Source organism: Dipodomys spectabilis, unplaced genomic scaffold, assembly GCF_019054845.1.
Source record: "Dipodomys spectabilis isolate Male_0828 unplaced genomic scaffold, ASM1905484v1 ptg000179l, whole genome shotgun sequence".
Classification (NCBI taxonomy): domain Eukaryota; kingdom Metazoa; phylum Chordata; class Mammalia; order Rodentia; family Heteromyidae; genus Dipodomys; species Dipodomys spectabilis.
In genome coordinates this window covers 6,170,600-6,196,143 of record NW_024870856.1, presented here as the reverse complement: position 1 = coordinate 6,196,143, position 25,544 = coordinate 6,170,600, and the positions used below count along the sequence as shown (strand labels likewise).

The 25,544-nt window shown below is 42.1% G+C and overlaps 1 protein-coding gene across 1 annotated transcript in view; it reads right to left on the bottom strand.

Moving 5' to 3' along the window:
• The window catches only part of Ctnnd2 (catenin delta 2), a 788,751-nt gene that overhangs the window by 22,777 nt on the left and 740,430 nt on the right, over positions 1-25,544 (bottom strand). Inside the window, exons 18-19 of the mRNA XM_042695245.1 lie at positions 18,160-18,370; positions 12,941-13,025 (exon numbers count right to left, since the gene is read on the bottom strand). Of these exons, the coding sequence (XP_042551179.1) occupies positions 12,941-13,025; positions 18,160-18,370 (296 nt within the window). The remainder of the gene's footprint in view (positions 1-12,940; positions 13,026-18,159; positions 18,371-25,544) is intronic.

The following is a 25,544-nucleotide window of genomic DNA, read 5'->3' as shown; positions in this document are numbered from 1 at the left end:
TGACCTGTGGAGCCAGAGACAGGATGGAGAAGGAGACTGTGAGAGGGAGAGGAGAAAAGCCTGCAGCAAAGACTTTACAAAGAAGGTAGGAAGGAAGAATGAACAACTCAAGAGCTTGGGAGATTGGTGATCAGGGACAGAGAAAATCAGTTAGATGCCAAACCTCCCATTAATGAGATCAGGTCTAGCAGGCATTGTGATTTTGAGTTGCTGGTGGCAACTGGTGACCTCTGACCTCCACACCCAGAGTAAGCCACACTTTAGAGAGTAGCTCAGGGTGATGAAGGGTGGCATAGTCAGTAAACAGCAACAGTACAGCCAGTTCCACTTGGATGTGACTACTTACAATTCTGGCTCCAAAGATAGTGCTGGTGTTTTTGTCTTCTCCACTTAAAAATTAGAGTCAGCAGTGTGTGTGTGTGTGTGTGTGTGTGTGTGTGTGTGTGTGTGTGTGTGTGTGTGTGTGTGTGTACTGGTCCTGGAACTGCAGTGTGTGTGTGTGTGTGTGTGTGTGTGTGTGTGTGTGTGTGTACTGGTCCTGGAACTTGAATGCAGGGCCTAGGTGCTGTCCCTTAGCTTTGTTTTTTTCCCCTCAAAGCTGGTGTTCTACCCATTGAGTCACACCTCCACTCTTTTTTTTTGGTTAACTGGACTTAAGAATCTCATGGACTTTTCTGATCAGGCTGGCTCTGACTTGAGATCTTCAGATCTCAGCCTCTTGAGTAGGTAGGACTATCGGCATGACTTACCAGAGCCAACCACCAAGCATGGAACCAGTCTTTTCTTATGAAAAAGGACATCTTCCCTATGGCTAACACAGAAATTTCAGTAAATAGCTAGCATTGACAACAAGCAATGGTGGTTTATTTCCACTGGGGTATTACTTAGACCTCACCATAAATGGTAGGGCATGGGTGGGTGGGTAATGGATGGGCACTGGCCTTTTTCCTCTTTTTTTTTTTTTTTAAACAGCTTTGGAATGGCCCTAATCCATTAAGACTTACTTAGCCTTAAAACAAGGGTTTCCCAGTGAGCATACAGAAACTACTTGGGGCTGAAGTAACAAATACATGTTTTTTTTGGCCTCCTCTGTCCTTGAAGGCTCTGCATCCCACAAAGCCTGTCAATTCTCATTTTCTCTGAGTGACCTGAGATATAAAGCAAAGTGTGGTGAAATCCTTTGGGCTTTTTGTCTTCTAAGCTCATCCACTCATCAACTGCAAGTCCTTAGAGCTCCTCCCATCCACCCACAAGACCATTTTCTTCAGGGACCTATTTTCCAGATGAAAATTAAAACAAACACTGTCACCACCCTCTTCAAAAGGTAACTAGCTAAGCTATTCTCACCACATATGAAAAATGTAATTGTTCCACGTGGTGGCAGTTTCCCAGTCATTTCTAAGTAGAACAATCCATTTGGAGGAGAAAGAAAATATTCCAAATGAGTGTGGTTAAATTTCTTCCTTATTTCTTATTCTGTAAAAGGCTTCAAATTGAAAAAAAAATAGCAGAATATTCCCATGCATGGTCTATGTGATGTAAGACCATATCAGATTCTGCATATCAATGAAACCTGCAACTTTTTTTGCTATAATAAAACAAGCTTCCATCTATTTTTAAAGGTAAACTGTTAAAGATTCATTTAAGCTAATTCCACCAACAATCCTAAAAGCTATTAGAGTTAAATATTTAAACTGAAATTTAAGGGCCAAAAGGGAGTATTTGCAGTTTAATGTAGAAATAAATACCACCTGACATAACAGTTGCTTTCACGAGTTTGTTTCATTGCTGTTGCTTCTAATGAAGTTTAATTAAATTGATTTGGATACTTAAAGGTACAGTATGCATGAGAATAAAGATATTTTGCAGCACTGTGTTCAGAAGCAAATGCTATGTCAATGCATTTTACAAATTCAATTTAATTCACTTGGCCTCAAGAACCAACAGCACCAGAATGATTTAGCCAGTTAGAAAGAAATGTACATAATTTAGTTGAAGAAAGTAATATCATTGTTAGTTGCCAGGAGTAAACTGCTACTAACAGAATGGATAAAAAAATAACAAACCGATAATGACTCCAACACACACACACACACACACACACACACACACACACACACACACACACACACACACACACACACACACACACACACACACACACACACACACACACACACACAGAGCTTGGGAAATGAAAATGAGACCAAATTTTTTTTCCTCAATGGCACTTTGAAGCTCTAAGTCAAAACATCTAACTCAGAACATCTTTAGCCATGTCTTCTTTATTCTAATTAATACTGCACAATTAAATTTGGGATGAAATTGAACATGGTCTAGTCTTTTAAGTATACAAATCCAGAAGTCTGGCTTTTAGTACTTACATCATTTTGATGCTGTACAAATAAGGTATTATTTTTCATACATGCTCCTATAAGGTCAGTAAGTTCAAAGTAGGTCCCCCCCGCCCCCCCCCGGTCTACTGTCTGAGACCTCTGTATCCACTTACTGTAGAATATTTCACACACTAGAAATGGAGGCAGCCTCTGAACACAGCTCTGCTGAGCCTAAATTTGGAAACAGTGACATTGGAACTTATAGTCAACATGTGCCGTGCTATGTGAGACTAGACCAAGAGGCAGGCATGGCTCCTGACAGAGATGGAGGAAGGAATAGGCATTTCAAGAAGGCTACAGCAAGTCGCTTGCAATCAGAACCAGGCAGGAAAAGTCCAGGTTATTGTAAGGTTTATGATTAGCCTTGTAGAGAGAGTCAGCAAAGCTTCCTGGTGGAAGTAACAACTCAACTGAGGCAGATTGAACAATCTGATAGCCAGGCTGCAGGGAGAGGAGGAAGGCTGGGGAATTCACCTGGGCACTGGCCACGGGAAGGCCTCGGGGTGAACACAGATTAGTGCAGCAGAGCTAGAACAAGGAAGAGCGGGGCCCATAAGGGATGGTGGTGGAAGGAGATGAGCTTCCAGAGGCCAGTGGGGACTTTGTCCTGAGAGAAATTAGGGTTCCGAGTGGTTTATGAGAAGACTGGCAAGGTCAGAAGTGGATTTTAAAATGTATGTTCTGAAGGTTTAACCGAAATGAGAAGGAAGACCGACAAAACCAGAGGCAGTCTGTGCCAGGACCGTGGATGGTAGGAATGAAATTGGGAAATGTGGCTGCAGTTCAGAGATGCTGAGGGAACCAGACGAATTGGCATGTGTATGCAGTAAAGATCACTCCACACAGCGTGCAGCTTTCTGAAAACTGGTAGTTTACCACATGGACTAGAAGAGAGGAAAGATAGCTTTGGGGGAGGTAGGTATTCAATGTGTGGACAATTAGGGGCCTGTGCCTACCCACAGAGAGAAGTCTCACTGGTGGCTCTACAGTGGAGCTTTAACATGCATTTAGCAAACAGGCGTGAAGAGCAGACAGAAATTAATGTAGATACCAGTGGCATTCAGATGTGTTCAGAAATGCTTGGAACAGATTCGACCGCATACATGCTGAGCTATGGGGGTGCAAAGCAAGGTGCCTTGGGGAAGATCAGGGTCCGCCTAAGAGTCTGAGCAGGAATAGTATGCAAGAAAGAGAAAAATGAGGGGAGGAGTGACAGAAAGCCCAGGAGGGAGCTGTTTACTGAGCAAGTATGTGGCAGAAACTGATCTCCCCAATCTGTTTTTCTTAATAGGTGGCCTACATGTGGTGGCTTTTTATGGCCACGTGACAGAGACCTGGAAGTGAGGCCCAGGCATTGCCACTGCCAGGTATGTTGTAGGCCTGGCAGCACCTGGGGGAGAAGTGGAAGGGTAAGTGGGTTGTTAGTGCTCATGGGGAGAGGAGCTGACTGGCTATTCAACCTTCCGACTGCGCCACAGAGACATTTGACTGGCTATCCAGACTGGCTACGTGCGCAGAAGAGCACACTTCTCTAGAGTTTGAACATTAGATGTGGAGGCTCTCACGTAGCAGCTGGACGCTTTCTCTGACTCACGCTAGCTCCAGGACCAGCAGAAAGCTGCAATGAGGAGAAATTCCAGTGGGAAGTGAAGGTGTCTGCCAGGACTGCTGCAGAAGTGGGAAGCATGAATCGGAAGGTGAAGAAGTCGCACAGAGACTGAAGGTGGACACCTGCCCTTCCAAGTGGGAGGGGAAAGAAACTTTCAGGCCTCCTTTTCCCACCACACTGGCCTCTGCACAACACTATGGAATCATTGACATGAGCTGGTTTTCAAAGTCAAAGCCAATTGGGAATTAGAGAAGGAGCATGTTCCGTGATGTGGAAGCACTGTGGATCTCTCAAGTGTGAAAAAAAAAATTGGGACATGTTCAAAAGAGGTACTGGTGTTAGTGTGCACCTAACGTGTCTTTCTTAGTAGCCTTCTTGTTTAATTCTTCCACCTTGAACCACAGATGCTGCTTTTTGGTTAGCTCCCAAGCAGGAATGTCTGGTCACATGATTAAGAGCTGGAAGCCAACTCTCCAAAAGGAAAAGGGACGTCCTCCTGCTCTTTCCTTTCCATGTGTCCAGCACATGGACTAACTGGGTACAGCAGGCCAGACATGCTCTGTACATCATCTTTATAATAACAATAAAAAGAGCAAATACAGAGCTGTCCTTATAGGTTTCTAGACATAATGTACAGTGGGGCATAATATCTAATGTTTCAGAATTGTGGGAAACTTACAGATGTTAATGTTAATGTGATTTCCCAGTGTCCCTATCCTCATAGGCAGTGTTTGTGTATGTGTGAGAGCGTGCGCGTGTGTGCGTTGGGACATCCTAGCAAGCCATACTTTTGTCTCCATGAGAGCAGAAGCTAGTGTGTAGACATCTCTCACAGATATACTCACACTGGACAAGTCCAGTCTCCTCACCCCTTTCCATCTCTGCATACTATGGCTGGGGACTAGAACGGGCAAGGATGAAGCTGATGAAAGGGAGAGAGGATAGAGTCGGAAACTGAGGCAAAACTCAACATGGCATCTTCTGAGATTGATTCTCACAGGTACACCATCATCCAATCTACCTGATCCATGGAAAAATAACTGAGTACACGGGGAGATAACAGCCCAACATGACCCACAAAAGTGTATATAAATTTACGTTCAACAATCCGAAGTTTTCCAGTTTGTGATTTAATCCTTTTTTTGCCTGCTTCTGTGTCTTGGTATTTTTTTGTAGGCTCTGATTCTGGGTGTTGTGACATGGTGGACTTAATCACAAAGGAAATGTTCAGTTTGGGCTCTGTGCTGCATGCTGCCCTCGCGTGAGCATCTACTCCAGCAACAGTATAACTTAGTCACTTCTTGTTTAGCAGCAGTCACGTGCATCGATTTCCACTTTTGCACGATTGATTTTTTGCTTCTGTTCCCATTTGTGCATTTGTTTTTGGACAGATATCATATGATGAGTGTCTGGGAATTGTCTCTAAGAGAGGTCAGGGGAGTTGGTGAAGAAAGATCTTCTTTGTCAATACGAACATCAACAGGCAAATGGCCAGATTTATGGAGAAGGAAGTGCTATGGCCGAGTTTAACCTCAGCCTTTACATTATTTACTCTAACTTGACATCAAGTGATTTGGACAGAAAACATTTGAGGAAATACAATGGTAAACTTTGAGGACACTAGCTTTGGTTATGTTGTTTTTTATTTAGTGAAAAGTCTTTGTGGTTTTGCAAGGATCTCTTGGTTAAATTTTTCCCCCACATAGTAGAAAGATGAATAAATTCCTGTTGAACTAGTTCCTTGTTAAAATAATAGCTCTACACTTAGTAGTTTATTTCTATAGAGGATGTATTGTTTTTCCAACATGACCTTAGTACCCAGCAAATAAAATGTATTAACTCCCCAAATGTCAGCATACTAAGTATTGAGCTGCTGCTTCATCTTCCTGCTCTGCTTTCTCCTCCTCCTCCTCCTGATTCATTTTCCTTTTCTTTCAGCAAGGATAAAAGATCAAAAATTTGAATCTTGGTCTCATTGTGGTTTTTCTCCTTTACAATGCTTCAAAAATGGATTTCTAATCCTTAGTGGAATCTAGCAGTCCTTGAACACCCAGCAGGTGATCATGATAAGAAGTGCAAGTGCATAAGGGCAGTTTACAAGGACCAGAGCTACTGGCTCATATGTGTATGGTAGTCTCCCACAGGCAGAGGCAGACATACAGGGCTAGCATGTATCACTTTACATACATCATAGCACACGACAAGGGTCTGAGAATGGTCTGAGAGAGGTCAGGGGATCTTGTGAAGAAAGACCTTCTTGTCAATAAAAAACATAAAGTCTTTCACCCACTACGGTTTGGATGGTGGAGGAAATCCGCAGCCATTCCCTTGCCTGTCCATAATTACTTATTGATTTCTTGTTTTGTCAGTGCAATGGTGGTCAGAACCAATGAAATGAACACAATGGCAGGAAGAAAAGAGGGCTGTGTGTGAGACAGGCTGTGAAGGGCGTGACTCCCCTCCTATCAACACTCATTATTCACTAGCTGAATGATGTCTGCAACCCGAGAGCCTATCTTCCCTGGTAATAAAGGAAAGGACATCTAAAGATTACTTTTATGTTTTGTTTCTCACATCAAAATGTCAACAGTGCACATACGATATCATTATTCTGAGAAACATGACCTTAGTTTCTAGCACAGGCAGTCTGGCTTCTGGAAGACAAGAGCTCCTTGTGTAAGATACCAGTGATCTGTGTGGAGAGGCGACACAGTCCTGAAAGCATCAGGCCAGGAGTATTAGTGGGGGAAGAATCAGATTTCTAACCCCATTCATTGTCCACAAGAATTTGATTCTTGCACTGGATCTTCGTATTGGTCCTTGCATGTGTGAGCTAAGGGCTTTAATCCTCATAATGAGTGATGCTGTTTTCTCTGGAACTTTGAGCCTCAGTAGCATAATGCCCAGTGTTATGGGGAAAAACACTTCTCTAAAACTATAAAGACTGTAAAAAGATTTAAGAGAACAGAGGCAAACTTCTGAAATTAACATCAGCAAAAAAAAAAAAAAAAAATCCACGTTATAGTAACTGTAATAAACTGTATTATTTTAACTGCTATGTAAATACTTCTTTACTAGCAAAATGGACCATGTCAAATTTAAAACCAAAGCCTGTTGCTGAGTTTGTGTTCAGGATGGCCTGCTAAACTGTTCATGGATGCAATGCCCCAGGAAGACCCACAAACCAGAGAGCCATACTGGTTAGAGATGAGATAAGCTTCAATTTTGCATTTTATTAAGCAGAAGGTTCTATCTTTATAGACCCTGGTATCCAAAAGTGGAAGCATGAATTCTGGGAAACTGAGGAATTGAAGTAGTTCAGATAAACTAGGAATGATGACTTAAAAAGTATCAAGTTGAAAAAGCATCTTTTTAATTTTTGCCAATGACACAGGTATGGATTCAGTTATTTAGTCTACTGAGTTCCTTTTTTCTAGCAAAAATGAATGACGTCTCTTTCAGGCATCATCTCTCATTCTGCCTGATACTCCTTGCACTGCTGATTAGGAATGGATACTAATTATGTCAGAGCTGCAGACAGGTGGTGTGGCAGTTTTTAATGCAAAAATAACTTGCAGGGCTGGGAAGGTGGCTCAGTGGTAGAGAGCTTGCCTTGCATGCCTGAGGCCCTGGGTTCGATTCCTCAGCACCACATAAGCAAAAAGAAAAAAGCCGGAAGTGGCGCTGTGGCTCAAGTGGTAGAGTGCTAGCCTTGAGCTGAGGGACAGTGCCCAGACCCAGAGTTCAGGCCCCACGACTGGACCCCCCCCCCAGGCTCACAGTGCGATTTCTCCCACAATAAATATTTAAATCAGGAAAGGAAATTGTATTCCAATAAAAATGTAAATATATCTTACATATTCCTGAGCCATACTATTGCAATTCTTAGCTGTAGGTTTCAAGTATTTATAATGCTATTCTTTCAAAACATGAATTAAATTTTTTTGATTCATTCAAAGTCTATTTCAGATAAGTGAGGAGTATAACTTAGTTCAGATGAAGGAGATAAGTGATTTTTGGTGATGGTAGAGATGTCAGTGGAATGGTGAGATGGAGGTAGAACGTAGGTAGAATGTGGGTGGAATGAAGATTGGGACGAGCTACCTGACGGAGTGCAGACTTAGAGGAAGGCTTTGTGGGGCTTTGTGAGGAAGGAGGAGCGTAAATGGAGGCACAGGGCAGATATGGCAGTGTTAAGTGCTGGAGGAAGCAAGTGGGCAAGAATGCAGGGCTGAGGCTGCTCTAGAAAGGATGCATGAGCTGTGCTAGGATGTTCCAACTGTGTTCTGAGGACAACAGAAGTCGCTGGAAGGTGTGTCTTGAAGTAACCCATGTGTGCTCTTTAGAAGGTTTCTCTGGCTGTCCTCTGGGGAAGAGGTAGTGAGGAACAAATGTGAAGATGAGAAGTGTGTAAGGAACCTGGAACAACGATCCAGCTATTCATGGCCAAGAATGTAGAAGGAAAGGGGTAGAGGCTGGTGTCTGTGGCTTTCTGGTGAACTGGATTCACATATATGAAGGAGAGGCAGGAGCCTGGGGAGGCACCTGGGCACTCCTTGGCAACCTGTGCCGGGTCTCTGAGGTCCAGAAGATGAAGGAAGAGGAGCCGAATCTAGGAGAAAGCCTGTTTGGGATCTGATTTTGGTGAGATGTTTCAAATACTGTATTTGAACAGTCTGGGTAGCAGGTGGCTAAAGATAGGAGCATTGACTGGGGCTAGGGAAATGGATAGGAGAGACAAGCACATTTGCTTTTTGACTGATGTAGGGGAAGATTTATGGTCACCTGAACTAAGTGTGCCTAGAATGACCAAGTTCTGAGAACCAAGTCCTCATGGATGCCAAAACATAAGGAATGATGAGCAGATGAAAGAGAAGGAGAGCAGAGAGCTTAAGGTAACAAGGGAAGAGCTCTGTCTTGGGTGTTGGGAAAGACTGTTTTTGTGAACGAGGCTATTTTGACACATAATGTTTTCAAACTGGAAGCATACAGGGTCATAGCAAGAACTCTTTGGGGAAATAGGTCTTGCTTGATCTCACAGCATATTGTAACCCTAGGCCTCAGTACCATCCTCAATATAATGAGTCTTTCACACATCTGGCTTGCTATACACACAGGCTCAGCACTGACATGAAAAGGAAGCAAATGACTTCTGAAACCAAGAGTGGGTTTCACTGCTCTGTATAAACCCTGCCTTTATGGTTTGGTTCATCATTCTCATTAGCATGCTATCTGATTGGCAGGCAGAGAGACACTTGCATGGAGATGAGAGGAGACAGGAGAGGAACGCAAGGGAAATGGAGCTGTTAAAATATTGGTGGAAGTGAACAGCCACAGGAGATGACAAGATGGAATCCTCAGCTCCAATCCTCTAGTGGCCTTGGAAAGGATGGGACAGGATGGCAGGGACAGCGTTTGTCAGGCAAATGGCAAGAGAAGCTGTTTTGAATGAGCTTTAGAACTCCTGTGGGTGTTTTTGCTTTCCGGCATACAAGGCATCTTGATGACTGCCGGTCCATTTGAGACCATCAGCAGTGTGGTGAGGCAGGTGTTATGGCTGTTACCTCCCACAGGAGAGCCTGCAGCACCGGGGTGGGGATGAGGGAGAACTCATGAGCTGTGCCAGTGATTCTCCACCAGAGCCCATAGAGGTTCTGTGATGCAAGGTTAAGGAACATTACCAACTCTGATAGAAGAATCACAGAGAGACATCAGATGTGGAAACCTTGGCCTCCAATCCAGGACCCTGTGCCTGGAGAGTCCAGCTGGCTACAGAGAAGACTCTTCAGGTATAAGCAACGCCATAGACTATCCGCAAGGCTGCTGAGATCCTGGATGCCGTTATGAATGGATGAACAGCCAGCAGAGGGAACTGGATACAAAACAGCCTAGTAAACTGCTGAGTCTTAGCTATGAAACCTGGTCCATCCAAGGTCTATCGCTGTTTCTCGTGACACCATCCAAAAAGAAATACACTCTTTGCCTGACTTATGAAACTGTGATAGTATGTACATCACAATTATAATAACAATAAAAATAAAAGCATCACATGAAATATATGCTTCTTCTCCAGTTGTCTATTTTTTCTCCTTAGGACAAACATCAGAAGGGCACGCCTCCCTCAAGTTACAGGTTTAGCTACCATGTGTATTTGGTCTCAGATATGTCATGATCAACCATGGCTTTGTTGTGATCAGAACAGCCAACTAGAAGAAAGGTCCAGTGAATTAAATGTGTCTAAGTAAAATAAAGGAGCTATTATGCTAAGGACAGGGGTCCCTGGGTCCCTGTCCTCAGTTCCTGGCTGTAGTAGCAAAGAATCCAGTGACTGATGGTGCTGGTTCTGTCAAGTCACAAGCAGCTGCCTTTCCCAGGCCAGCCCCCGCCCCAGCTGTCCTCAAACTTCCCGTGTTCTCTAGGATTTGCTCTGTAGTTTTCCTTCCCTTACTTAATACTTTCAAACCTAAACCATGTAATTCAGAATCCAATAAAGTCGCAATACTTGCTCCATCTTTCACTCTGGCCCATGTCTGAGATTTTTCATTGGAACTCTCTTCATTTGTTAAGCCTATAATAAGCTATTGCTGCTTAATAACTAGATTGGAAATGTGGATAATTAAAAGATATTGATCAGACAATTTTCCATGGTTAAAATTGTCAATGAAGAACAAAATAGAAATCTATTTCCTCACTGGTTAAAAATAATTCATGAAGATGAATGAAATAGTTTTCTCATGGAAGGACTTTTCAGATGGGAAACCTTTTTTTTTGCATTTTGAGCTTGGCGATGAGCAATCCTATGACACAGAGTACAAAGATGCTTCAGTTCACAACTGCATAATTTGGAAATGATTAAGAACAGCTCTTTCTGAACATTTTTTAATCATGGGTCAACTCAAAACATCACCTTGATTTCTCCAGGTCATTCTTAGATCTCCTTATATGAAACACACTTCCAACCATCATTAGTTCTTGAATCTTAGTTCCATTAAATTCCTGTCAACACATTCTTATTTTCATGGAAATACGAAGACAATTATACTTTCTGAATTCTACTACCAACATAAAAAAGCAGACAAAGTGGAAAATTCAGACTACTACTCAACAGACATCTTTCAGGGTCTCTAATGCACCTAAGTATGAGCAGAGGTACGCCAGCAAGGCGGCAGCTTTCGGGACACAGTGAAAGGGCTGTTTTCTAAGCAGTTCTATTTCTTGGAGCTTCTGGAGCTGCTGACTCAGAACTAGCAGCTCATGTCTAATTTACAGCATGATCTTCATGGCTGGCTGTCAGTTTAGCCAAAGTATTCGTTCCTGGGAGAAGCTCCACTTGGCTTCCAAAGGAGGCTAAGAGGGAGCTCTGCAGGGATGCTGGGATAGAACTATTGTGCAAAACAGAATAGAACCCCCAAAGCACTTGCTCATTGCAAAACACAAAAGACTTAGATGCAATTAATTGAGAACACTCTGCTAACATTTACGATGTGTTTCAACTCAGGCGTAGCACCTTTTAGGGAAGAAATGGCTAAGTTAAACTCTATAAACTCAGACAGAAAGCAGTGAATGCCAATGGGAAGTAGAAAGGCCTTGGGGGAAATCTGGAAATAGATTATAAGTTAGTTGAGCCAGTTATTAAATATTTACTTTTTCCCACTGGCTGAGAAAAAAGACAAAGCTTCCCTGTTGCAAGACGGGTCTCCCTCCCTACCCTATGTGACCGACTATGGCCCCTCGTTCCTGCCCAGAGAGTCAGTTGGACACAGAGGGTGGTAATTGGGAACAAATGCATCACATACAATGACCTTGGTTCCTTCCTTCTCCACTGGAAGCCAGCATGCTCTTCGGTTAGTGGCTGATGGAAGCCCAGGTGCCCGTCTCCAGCCCTGGTTTTGCTCCCTGAGTCCTGATACTTCTCACTGTCCTCCATCTTGTTGTCTACCCCTGTTTATGAATGCTTGCTGTACTGCCAACAACAAAACAATGGCTCCTGGGAGATATCACTAGAACTATTTCCCACCTCTACCTACTCCCCCTCCAAAAAAGTTGCGACTTCTTTATACAACAGCATCGGAAATGAAGTGTGGAATCAAATCTCTATACATGCATTTGTCACGTTTTATTTTTGAGCCACTCTGGGAGGGATGCCTTCTTAGACGCGCCGCTACTGTCTGCCTGAAGTCGCATCGAGGAAAATGTCAGGGTCCAAGATGGCCTTTGGTGGTCAGTGGGACTGTCTTCTTTCCTAGCGCACAGCAAAGTACTGAGGATTCAGGGGCTAACCCTGGCTCAGGTGTCTGTGTCTTCCAGCTACTCCTCTGAGCTGCGGCGATTCTTCAACTTCCTCAACTGTGTTTTATCATTTTCCTGATTCCTTTCTAAAATTACTTGTCAAAACTTGTTCTTGATTTTGTTTCCCCAGGATTCCTGAGCTCATTACCTTTTAGTCTATCATGGAGTTCAGAAGCTCAGAACAGGCCTAGATGATGTACTATCGTTTACAACATTACTTCACTTAGTTAAAAAGAGCTAGAAGAATCTTCAGTATTTTTACCACAATGAAATAATAAATATCCAGAGCTGATTATTATACCATATATATTTTATACATCATACTGTAAATATGTAGAGCTATTATGTACCTATTCAAAACAAAAGAAATCATAAACTCTTAGCAAAAATAACTTGGGATAGGATTCCATGACTGTGGGTCTGTGGTCTAGAGACAGAGGCTCATGCATCTTGGAAGACATTAGCGACAAGGCCTAGATCTCTTTCTGCTTCCTCACTGATTCCCTTGTTTCTGGGAATGTGGAGCTGGGGCTGTGGGACAAGTGGCCTCTGTACCTGAGATGCTTCTTGTTATGGCCAGAGGCTGGGCCGTGGGCCCGGGGCTGCGTGTAGCTAGCTCATGGCCAGCAGGGTGAGAAGACCTTACCTTCTTGTACAGGCTCCTCAGATCTCGGTACTGCCACATGCTGTTTAGGACCTGAGATGCAGCCTTGACCACTTTTGGAGAGTGTCTGATGAAGAAAAGACAGGAAACGCAGATGGTGAGTGACAGCTGGGCTTGGACCCAATTCCTTGTCAGGAAGCATCAAGATCTATATCCCCCTGGCTTTTCTGACTCTTTCTTGCCTCCAGGAGAGTACAAGGAACTGTCTATCTGTCCCCAACTGTTGTCATCCTCACCCACACATCCACAAGCCTGAGACACAGGAAGGCATTACAGTTTGGCAAAGAATCTTCTCAATGCAAATAGTACAGTAGTGACATTTTTGTGAGAATGCAGATTTGGGATTTGTCTGGAAAAGAAAGTAGAAAGAAGAAACACACTCAGGGTCATAGGCATTCATGCTCATGGAATATGTAAGCTCTATAATAGATGATATATGTAACTATAAAATATATGGCATAGGAGAGCCATGTAGTATAAGTTTTGTGTAAGATTTCCTGGCATAGCCCCTTTGAACAACTGACACATAGTTTATGAAAATGAACACCAGGAAGCGAGAACATGTCATGGCAGGGGGCGGGGTAGTGGATTGGTGTGTAAATATAGCCACAATAATCCATGTCTATATGTGGAAACAGAAATGGGAACTCAAGGAGATGGGTGGGATGAGATGGATGAGGGACAGAACGATGGAAGGGATACTCTGGTCAAGACCAGTGTCCACACCAGTGGACATGTTTTAACAAAAAGAGGAAAAACCTCCACGCAACAAGTAGCACTTAGAAAGGGCTGGATTCCGGGGACTGGGTAGTAGTGTAGGATAGCAGACCACACCTGAGTCATAAGGAAAAGACGGTCCCGGTCCCCACCGAGGCCTAGCACATGCTGCCTGCTCTGTGCACCTGTGCCCTCTGCCAGGGGCTCTCCTCTTCCCGCGGACGCCGTGCACAAACCTGGCTGGGAAGCCCGATGAGAGTAGGGCAGGTGCTCTTGAGCGTGCACTCAAGAGGCCCGTGCCAGGGCAGGCCTCTAGAAATAAAGCCCTGCACGCCCTGAAAGTGCTTTCCTCTGCACCACAGTGCACAGGGAGAAGTCAAGATCATAGGAACTTCTGGAAAGGGCTTCTTCATCTTCAAAAGCAGGTGGTAGGCTGGGCAGGCCCTATGGGGCATTTTGTGTGGACACCAGTGGTCCACAAGAATGGTCACTGTTTACAGCTCCCAGGTGATAACCCAGACTGAGCTGACTGGTGCTGCGTGGCTGACAGAACTGCTAGACACAAGATCTAAATTCTAACCAAAGGTGCCTTTGACGTAAAATAGCTTTTGAAATAGAAAGTGGGCAGATGGAAGACGGGTCAGTTGAGGTTGGAGCGGAGAGGCATTTCAAGGACATGCCTTTTGTAATCAAATTATCACATGTTGGTCCACAGCTGACACAATGACTGCTTTTATTGTGGGCCTTCATATTTAAAATTAGATTAATTTTAAGGTCTCTTCATCCATTGGCTGGAGGACAACAGGAACAGTCATCTATTATTTCTGAACTGGAGTTCAACTTGGGCTGCATGATACAGCTTTTATAAAAATCCACATTGTTTTCTCTGACAGATTAGCCATATTAAGGTAACATTTATTTTATTTTTCTAAGATGAATCATTATAAAATTATTACCCAATTTAGGACAGTATCATCATCTCTATGTAAGTTTAAATTCCTCTGACTTAATGACAGGGAATTTTAGACCATTTTGTGGAGACAGATAAAGGTACACTTATTACTAGATAAGCAATGAGAAACAAAATATGAACTGTTCTGCTTTGTTGTATTTAATTACTGTTAGGCAGAGATTTGTCTGTGAGAGAGTTCGCTCAACCCTAGAGGAACATCTATTAGGGTCTGGGTAGCGATAGTGTGGTGGAAGCATTCAGTATGAAAAATTCCTCTGACAGAAGGCAATGTTTTATTTCTACTCATTGTGTAGCTACAAAATAGACACTGTGAGTGTGTAATGAAGAAAAGAGTTCTCAATTTAAACACCAATGTGTATCAGTGTTATAATGACAGACAAAGGTCAAAGAAACATTGCTTTCTTTTTAGGCTTATGTTTGTGGTCCATCCACTAGATTGGTATTATAGAAATATCCACTTGAGAAACTGTAACTATTGATTGAAGGACTTGAAGAATTGAATCTTTCTAATGTGACAAGTGATTATAACTTAAGCCACAACGTACTGACAAGGAACAGTTGAGACTGTTAATAGCTTTTCTGTCTTATGACAAAATACAATGACACATTCAGCACTATTTCCTATACAACTGTTAAAATTAGAAAAAAAATGTAGTTTTGAAGTGTATGAACACAATAGAGTGACCTTACTTGGTTTTAAAATTATGTGAAAAGAATAAGTTATCAAGATTTCAAATGACGAGTATGAGAATTGGGTTAATAACAATTGTACTGTGCCTGATCTTCACTAGACTGTCCAATCACAGCTGCCCGGGGAACTCACGCATTGTATTTCCTTATGTCTGTCCAGCCCAGTCATGCCAGCAGTAGGGCCCCAGATTACCAGTCCCCTTGGTCTATGTGTCCTATACACTCTGAGAGGTACAGCCCCACCAATCATGCCTGCAACTTGCTAGTTTGATTCATTCACGTCATTACACATTTAAGCATGTTCATATTTAGAAATAAAATAAATACATAAAATGGAGAGTCACAACTAAGTATTTTTTCCCCTTCTTGTGTTTCCCCACACTAGCTCAATCCCAAAGCAGCTTGACCTGATTCCCTGAAGTAAGTTTTCAAGAGCAATTCAGGGTGAGAATTGTATCAGTCAACCACATCGAATTGATAGCCCTGTCATGTCCAGTTATTGAATCAACTGCAATTCCAAGAATTCCATTTCCAATAAGGAGTTTTTATTTTATTAAAACATGTCTAGAGCTCGTGGAATCTCAATATCTGAAGTAATTATAGAATCATGACAAATGGTAAGTCTTGGATTTGTTTCCTTTTGACAACAGTATAATGCAATTACCAAATTGAAGAGAGGGTAGGGAAAGAGAAGTTATTTTTTTTAAACTCGTTTTGATCCTTGCATTAGTTAGTATATATATATGTGTGTATATATATATATATATATATATATGAAGAGGAAAACGACAGGGAAAAAACGTAAGTCTGAGTAAGCTGGATACCTATAATTGGAAAGATACTGACCCAACTCAATTCAACAACACTTCCAGTTAGGTTTGACTTTTATTATTAAATGAATAAATCCAGCCTGCTGATACTGAAAAATATCTTCCCCTTGTAATCAAATTTTGACCAGATCTAACTAGGTGATTTTCTGCATTAGCAAAAAGAGTATATACTATTTCATAGATAATTCCTCCCAATCACTTTTAAATAGTTTCACTAATAGTTTTCTTTGATCATAGGTCTGATGAAAACAAGTTTTCTATCTTCAGCTCATTGGATGGTACTACTATATGAATGCTCAGATTGTTAAAGGAAGTTAATAAATGTCAAACCACTCTCCAAAACTCAAATTTCAATGTACTTTAATATTTGAATGATTCATGACAATAAATAATGTAGTTTTTGTTCAGCATACTTTGTTTCTCGTGTATATTCTTCGAAAACATTAATATATTAACCTCTCAATGCTCAAAACAAGCAAGCACTTTAATTCAAGATCCTAAAGATCTACTAAGATCTATGAAGGAGAGCACTGCATAGTTTCCTGCCTGTGTGGTATAGTATTTTATTATAACACATCCTAAGACAAGCATAATTCAAGCCAACAATTTAAATCCCAAAATACTGCATAAATCCAATCAAGTTTCTCTACTTGATATACAGTGGGACCCATTTGGTAGTCTCAGGGTGCTTAAACAAAAATGCCTATTTTTTTAATACCCTGATAAAATACTGAGTTAAATAAAATAGTGAGAAGATTTCCAGAACTTCTCAAAGTATATTTCTCAGTCTCTAATAACAAAAGAGAAATTACTTAGCATTAGAGATAAAAGAATGAGAGGCAGGGAATGAGAAGTCAAGAAGTAGGCAGGCACTTGATAACAAAAGGTTTACCCTTTTAATCTTCTTTGATTACACTGAAGGATTTGTGAAAGGCAAAATTTAATTAAGGTGAGTGAAGGTTTCTGTAGGAATTGACAACCCAGCAATAGACTAACAATTTGGCCGGAGAAGATATTTTTCAGTTGCACGCAGTAAAATTCCCTGGATTCTTAAGTCACCCTGGAAGACTTCCATCTGGTGGTATGTTGCATTCATTTCTACTCTTACCTTTTCGTTCCACTTCTCTGCAAGCTCCCCTTCATAACTTTCCTTGGACATTTCTATATGTTCTTTCAAGTTTCATTAGTATTCCAGGACATATATTATACATGAAAGTTTTCAGTTTACAGTTAGGAAACATGACCCCAGTGACTTGTTAAATTAAATGGTTTGCCCTAAATCTCACAGTATGAGAAAGTACTGGATTCTAACTGAGTTCTCTCTGCCCTCTTCCTGCCCTCTTGTCTTCCCTTATCCTTCCTCTTGCTAGGCAGAGGTGAAGAGGCACAGAACTAAAGAGCATTCCTCCATCCACACAGACTTGCAACCACACAGAGGGTCACTGCCAACAGAGGGATGCTCTCATGCACCCAGATGAGCTGGTTGTCTGCTTTGCCAGAGGAACAGCACACTGTGCCGGCTGGGAGTGACATCTACTCTATTGATACTTTCAAACCAAGACTCAGAATCAAAATAGCTAGTGGAATAAGTTTGCTGTTTCCTTCCCTTGATTATCACTAATAGATATTTTCCAATGGCAGTATGCTACATGAAATCACTCAGTGTGCTAATAATGCATGCCTGTAATCCCAGCTATGAGACAGGAGGAGGGGATCATGAGTACGAGGCCAATACTGGTAAAGTTAGCAGGTCCTTGTCTTAAAACAAAATGCAATAACAGGGTGGAGATGTGGCTGAAGGAGTAGCAAGCATGCCTGGGGTTTAGGTCCTACTACCACAAAGTAGTTTAAATAATAAATAGATTATGAACACATACATAAATACAGGCATGCATGCACACATACATGCATGCACACATGCATGCACATATAACAAAACCAAAAGAACTAGTCCTACCAACACATAGACATGAAGTCACCAGCTAACGTACTTATCTCCTTTGCTTTTGGAAATGCCAACCAACTTCTCGATGCCGCCGGCATCGCGTAAGGCTTTGGCGTTCTCCATGTTCTTGGTGATCACTTCGTGCAGGGTGCAACACACAGCTGTCACGGTGTCATCCGACATGGCCTTGCTCGCTGCGTTGTTGCTGTTGTTCCCGCCTGGGAGCCTGTGCACCAGGTCTCGCATGGCGTATTTACCTTTGGAAAAGAAAATGAAGGGAAGAGGTGAGACGTGGTCAAATGGAGGAAGACAGCCAAGAGGCCATGCCAATACTGTTCTGTCTGCTCCCCAGTTTCCCATCATTGAATGTTCTTCTGGGTGATTTCAAACACACATACACACACACACACACACACACACACATACAACCTCATGTTTCCCAGTCCACAGGAGACTCATCCCACACACAGCTCCCCGTGGACACCAAAATCTGTGGATGCTCAAGTCCCTGTATAAAACAGCATATGTACTTCTTTCCTCACACTTTTTCATCTGTGGATTACTTTCAATGCAGAATGCAAAAACATACTATTTAAATATTATACTACATTGTTTAGGGGCTATAAGAAGAAAAAGAGTCAGTACATGATCAATGTGATCAATATAGATGTAAATTATATATATGCACATATATCTGCAGTTGGTTGAATTCAAAGATGAGGGACCTATAGATATGGTGAGCCAAGGCCATTTCCTCATGGGAAGTCATTTTATGCCTCTAAGCTTCAGGTGTGTCCAAACTACACAGCAAGATGAATAATGGTACCTAACTTACAAGATTACTTTGAAAATTTAATGAGTAAGTGTATAGAAAGGATTTAACCCATTACTAAAAAGGAAACAGACTCAGGAGACACTAGCTGTTGAATTTCTCTTAAAGTTCACGTAAGTCAAGATAATGTATAGCAATTTTGTTTTTTTTTGTATAGCAATTGTAAGACAGCCCTCAAAAGTACCTTAATGGGAGCAACGTTGGGACCTATATTATTTTTACCAAGAGTCATACTACAAATATGTGACCACAAGATCACATTTGTGAGTTCTGACCCCTGTGAAGGAAAGGGAGACACTGAAAGCAGGAAGAGAACCTAGACGAATGATCTAACTAAATACCCAGCATGCCAGCAAGCTTGCCCCCCTGCTGAAAATGTTATTGTACTCCTCTATAATACAACATTCACAGATTTGGCAAATTTTTCTTTATGTAAAAAATAAAAAAATCCAACTCTACCTCCTTAATTCACTTTATTGCTCTTAATCTCACCATTCCTGGTAATTAAAGGTACTTAGAATGACATATTTATAGAGTACTTTCATTTAGTTTCCAAAGCATTACCAATAACCCAGAAGAACAATGAACTGATCCTATCTATAACCTCCAATTCTGTTTCTTTACTTGTGGAAGTAAGTGAGTGCCCATAGCACAACTGGATGTTCTTAAATTTTTTTTATTTTCTTTTTGTCGGTCATGGGGCTTGAACTCTGGGCTTGGGCACTGTCCCTGAGCTCTTCAGTTCAAGGCAAGCGCTCTACCACTTAAGCCACACCAGCACTTTCGGTTTTCTAGTGGTTTATTGGAGATGAGTCTCATGGACTTTCCTGCCTGGGCTGGCTTTGAACCATGATCCTCAGATCTCAGCCTCCTGAGTAGCTACAGGCATAAGCCACTGGCACCCTGCTTGTTCTTAATTTTTTCGGTACAATTGTCAAGTATCTACTTCTTAGTTTATTTACTTCTTAGATCTTCATGAGACATAGGGCACTAGCTCCTCAAAGCTGTCTGAAAGATTTTACCTTCCATGTATCTGTAAATGCTACCTGCACTTGCTGCTAAGTCCTCTAGTGCTGGAGTCTGGGGGTAGAACAAAGAACCCTACCTGAGTAGGCAGAATCTTAATTTCAGTCAGTAATACATAAAACACAGGCCCACTGATTTTGGTTTCTGCTTTTACCCACATTCAGATGACTTGTTTTAGTTTGGACAGAAAATGTTGATGTTGAAATGACTGAAATAAAAGTGTCTTCATTCACTTGATGAGCAGAGGACGTCTCTTGGGAAACTGGCTTGCCTGAAACCCCAAGTGTGGGGTATTTATTTTCTAATGACAGCACTCAGAACTGTTTAGAGAAAATGCTCAGTACACGCAGTCTTTGGAACAACATGCTCCATCCGTTTGTCATGAAGTCAGACTTGACTTTGGCTAGGAATCCACTCCTGCCCCACTTAGCCATTAGAAAACAAATGTGAGAGCCACAGAAATGAGAAGGTGAACTTGTTCTCTTTTCTGTGGAAGGAAAGTGATGGAGGAAGATCATCTTCATCTCTGTGCCCACAGGACAGAGTATGGGAGACCAAGGATATTCGCCAAGGTAGACAGCAAAGAGGACAGGGAGACTGGTGACAGTGTTCCTTGGTTTTGGTTGATATTATGGCTAGAGTTATGTCAGATATTTTCGCATGTGTGGTTTCATTCTGTCTCCTCAAGGAGTGAGAAGAGACCAGAGTGTTGCTGTCATGTTCAGGAAATGGGGACCCCTTTCCCCACTGAGTAGCCTCTCCACGTGCCTCAGTGTGCTGTGAAAACACCATGTGTAAAAGGTCAGGGGTCACGTGCTCTGTGTGGCCTTGAGCAACTCAGCTGTGGGGGAAGCTCAGCGCATGGCGCGGTCCCACAGGGGTGAACAGACCTGCTTGGCATTGGAGACTTTTCGTGTAGTGTACACTCACCAGGAGATACACTAAGGCTTGTACACGGTTGAACAAACAAGTCAGATAAAATCACTGAGTAAAGGGAAGACCTCCGGCGAAGTTTGCTAATTCCTTCAAAGACAAACATTCTTGTTTTATTTTTTAATGTATTTTTTTTTTTATCTGATGAACGGAAATCTGTCTTTTTACATTGGAATCAGAATCCTGCCTTCTTTTCACAGGAAACTTTGGGCAGCAAGGAAAGCGTTGAGCCTTTTCTGGCATTTAGACTCTTTAAGGCTAACTGTGGTGGGGGTGGAGGGGTGAGTGGGGGGAGAAAAGGTAATTCGAGCAGAGAATGAATACAGGCACAAGGGATGTGGTACTGTGTGCCTGTAATACCACCTCGGGAAAGCGAGAAATCCGGTTGGACTGGGGCTGGGTCAGAAGGCTTCACTATGAGGTGTTGAAGCTAGGATTGCTCTGCTGGTCAGGAAAGCAACAGAACCAAGTTGATTGTGACAGAATTCTGATATGATCAACGGAAGGTTCCAGCATAGTAAGACTGAAGGGTGAGAAGTGTGGTCTTTTTCTAATCAATGAAGCTGTCTAGTCTGCACCTCTGGATCTATCAGCATTGTAACTCCACTAGTGCTCGTACCTTATAACCATTCCTTGTCCCCCAGATTCTTTTATCTCCAAGTTCCTAACACTAGAAAAAAAATCTATAAAGTGTTTCTTCCCTTTTTTTAAAATCTCCAGCCCTTAGTCAGACTTGGGTCCCTGAAGGGTAAAGAGTTAATTCTTTTCTTCCCACACAGTGGCAATAAGGAGACTTTGTAAGGCTCAAAAGTTTAATTTTTAATAGCTCAACACCACCAAGCTGATCAAGTTATTGATTTTCTTTTTTTTAAGAGAGAAATGGATGGAGCTGTCTTGTATGTCTTCCAAGGGGTGAGGGAAGGGGACTGGGCCAGCCTCTCTAGGACCCAGGATGGGGAACAAGTGGGAAACTCAGCAGCAGTCCCAATGGAGCTTGGGATGCTCTATGCAATCAGAGGAAACAGGAGCTTGGGGCTCACTGGGGCTGAGCCTGGCATGAGGCAGAGGAGAGTGAACTACTCTGGCCTGAAAAAAGAGACAGTAGCATCAGCAATCTGAAGACCAGAGTCTTCTGGTTTTAATTTGATCAAACAATCAGAGAAAGGGCTGGCACCAATTGAAAGTGATGGAGGGACTTATTCTGATGTCACCATGTGGAATATCCCAGGACACAAACAATGGAATTGGAGACTACAAGGGGGTCCCATGGGCTGTAGGAAGACAAGAGAGCAGCCATGATGGAATTCCTGCTAACAGGGCTTGAAGACCAGTGAAGTGCAGAAGTCATGCATGGCTCAGAAACTTCTAGCTGGACAGATGAAATAGGCAGAGAAGCAAATTTGGGCTTTATTTGTTTTTAAAACAAAGAAAAAATACTCGAAACTGGGTATGTCATAGCTTTTTCCCAGTGACATTCATGCTGAGACTGGATTCCCAACAGAATGGTCTTGAGGCGATGAGATCTCCATCTCTCGCATTGTGTCTCTTTGCACAAGACCCTTTTCCTTTCTATACCATCTCCTTTCTCCACCAAGAGTTACAGCATAATGTGCCTCACTACTTATCATGAGTTCAAGGCCACCACGGTCAAAGTAATCAAACACTGTCTCATAAATAGAATAAAAATGAGAAGATTAGGTTTGTAACTCTTCAAGGGTAGAGCAGTACATGAAGTACTGGAGTTCAATCCTGAGTACCACTCAAAGGATTACATTCGTTCTATGAGAGAGTCACATGGGAAGGTCCATGGCAGAGGTAAACCGGTCACTGACGTTCAAGGACTCCGAGAGGTGTGAGGAAAAGCAGGTGGCTTGCCTGGCCCTCCAGTGTGTGCAAATGTGACTCCCAACTTAAAAGAAGAAAGGCTCGCTCAGAGGGAAGCAGAACTCAACACAGTACTGCACACTGCATCCCTCGGTCTCAGGAGAGTCCCTGTGAGTCCTTGGGTCCTTTCTTCTAAGTTAGTCTTTATGAAAAGGACTTTATCTCTGACTTTTGCTATCCTGGGAGATGCCTGTTAGAAAGCTAATAATTATGCGTAATAACTAATAATTGTGTGTAAAAGTTAATAACTATGCACAAACAACCATGTTTTATTTATACCCATAACAGATTAGATGCAGTCTTGTAACATTGCTGCCTTTTTCTCTGTTGGATATTTATCATAAACATCAAAGTACTTAGAGAACTCTTTTTTTATGTTCAGATTCTTTTTTATTTTTATTTTTTTATTGTGATTAAGTGATTACATAATTTCCCAAATTTCACAGTATCGTGGGATAGTGATGCTCAGTTAAAGTCACAAATACATTCTAACTTTCCTGGAGCAAATTGTCTATCACGGTTTATAACATTTATGACTTCTATGAGCTTTGCGATACAGTTATTTCTTCCACATTGGGTGGTATGTACATTTCTTTTATTTTGCATAGCATCAGCTGTTCCCTCTTTCCCATTTGTTCCTTCCCTCCTATCGCTGCCATTAAGTTGCTTAGTTCATTTTGGTCAATGTCCTGTGCAGCTAATGGGTCCCGCTGTTGTATGTTTTTCCCTAATTCCCTCTAGTTCTGTGTCATCTTCCTGGTTCCCCACTGGTGTACACATATATACCATACATGTGGTACAGCAGCATGGGGTTATTTAGTAGTGGTTTGACTAGATGAGTGGAAGTTCTTTGTTTCTTAAGTCCTGTTAATTTTGTCGTATCACCTATATGTTCAGATTCTTATTAAAATTTGCAAGTAAAATTAGTTTCTCTTTATCATGTTTCTTTCTTGGAGTCTTCTATTAAGAGGTGCCAGACACACCCATGTACTTGGATGGGCTCATGTAGGAGACCTCACAAACCATGGCACCCTGAGATGGTACTTGAGCCCAGAAGTCCACTGTGTATGCAAGAGTTGGAGGCTTGTTCTTGCTGATTACTTCTGCTGCCATGTGGGGTCTGTTGAATTATTTGTGGCTGTTTCTATTTCTCTTCTAAGTTTACTTCTGGTAAAACTGTGCACAGTGCCACTTAGTTTTCCCCCCTGGTGGCATCTGTGAGGTACGGATTATAGGGAAGACACTCCAGCCATTCCTCCATGGCAAGGCATTTCTTCTGATCATGGATAAAGTCCTCTCTGTCACTGCTTTTTCTTGTGCACTACTACAAACCCAAATGTCTCGAACTACAGGAGTGGAAAACCTCTGGCCTGGGGGTTGCAGAAGGCCCAGGGAATGGCTTAGTCTGGTCCTGCCAAGGCACCACAGGGGGCACTCAAAAATTTAACAATATCAGCTAACATCACTGGATGGCCTTTGAAGCAAAAGGGTTCCCACCCCTGGATTAGGGAAAGGATTTTAGATATTGGAATCGGGCAGAACAGAACAACTGGACTGGAGAAGTCCACCAGGCTCTTGTCCTGAAGGTCTTAATATATCTTTGGCTTTCCTCTTCCTAGATGTTGAATCTGATCTATGAGTTTTTGCTTATGCTCTGAAATTATTTTCTCTTAACTTTCAAAATTTATGGTAAAAAACACAAAAATAAGATGTGTTAATTTTCAGTGTACAGTTCAGCGATGTCAAGGCATCCACGTACTTATAAAACACCATTGCCATCTTTCCAGAACTCTTTTCATCTTGAAAAACTAAAGTTTTAGGCCCAGTCAACAATTCCCAGTTCCCCTTCCCTGGCCCGTCAACCCACTCTACTTGCTGTAACTTTTTTTTTTTTTGGGTCCGGTCATGGGGCCTGAACTCTGGGTCTGGGCACTGTCCCTCAGCTCTTCAGCTCAAGGCTAGCGCTCTACCACTTGAGCCACAGCACCACTTCCGGCTTTTTTTTTCTTTTTGCTTATGTGGTGCTGAGGAATCGAACCCAGGGCCTCATGCATGCAAGGAATGCACTCTACCACTGAGCCACCTTCCCAGCCCCACTTGCTGTAACTTTTGTGTTTTAGTAACTGGATAATTTCATGTAGAATGAAGTCCGTAAGGTCTATGTTCTAGCACCAGACATTGGATTGGTTCTTTATTTTAGCCACTTTGAACAGCGTTGCTAGGACTGTGGGTGTACAAATATCCCCAGTCAGTTTCAGTGTATTTGGACCTTTGGATGCAGTTAGTCTCTACAGACAGTATGTACTTGTCAATTTCTGTCTTTAATTGGAGGGTATAATGGATCATTCTTGCTGGTAAGGAAGGACTTCTGCCATTTCTTGATTTTTTTTTCCCCTATGTGACTTACTTCTTGCACTACTGAATGGTACCTGATGCTTTTGTGTTTGTTTGTGTTGTTTTGTATTGGAATGTCTTAATTCTATTCTCATCTTCTTTATGTATTTTTTAAATTATTTTCTTATATGGTTACCATGGAGATTATTTTTAATATCATAAAACTATCACACTTTACTCTGAATTCATATTGTTTTTCTTCACCAACACAAAAAGTTGCTCTTAGTTCCACCTTGTTACAATTTCACAGAATTACACCTTTGTACATTAAGTGCTAAAAATAAACTGATTATCACTTTTCAAATTCATCAGATTGCTCAGAGAACAGGATGTGGAGTTACAAGGCAAAGTAACCATACAAT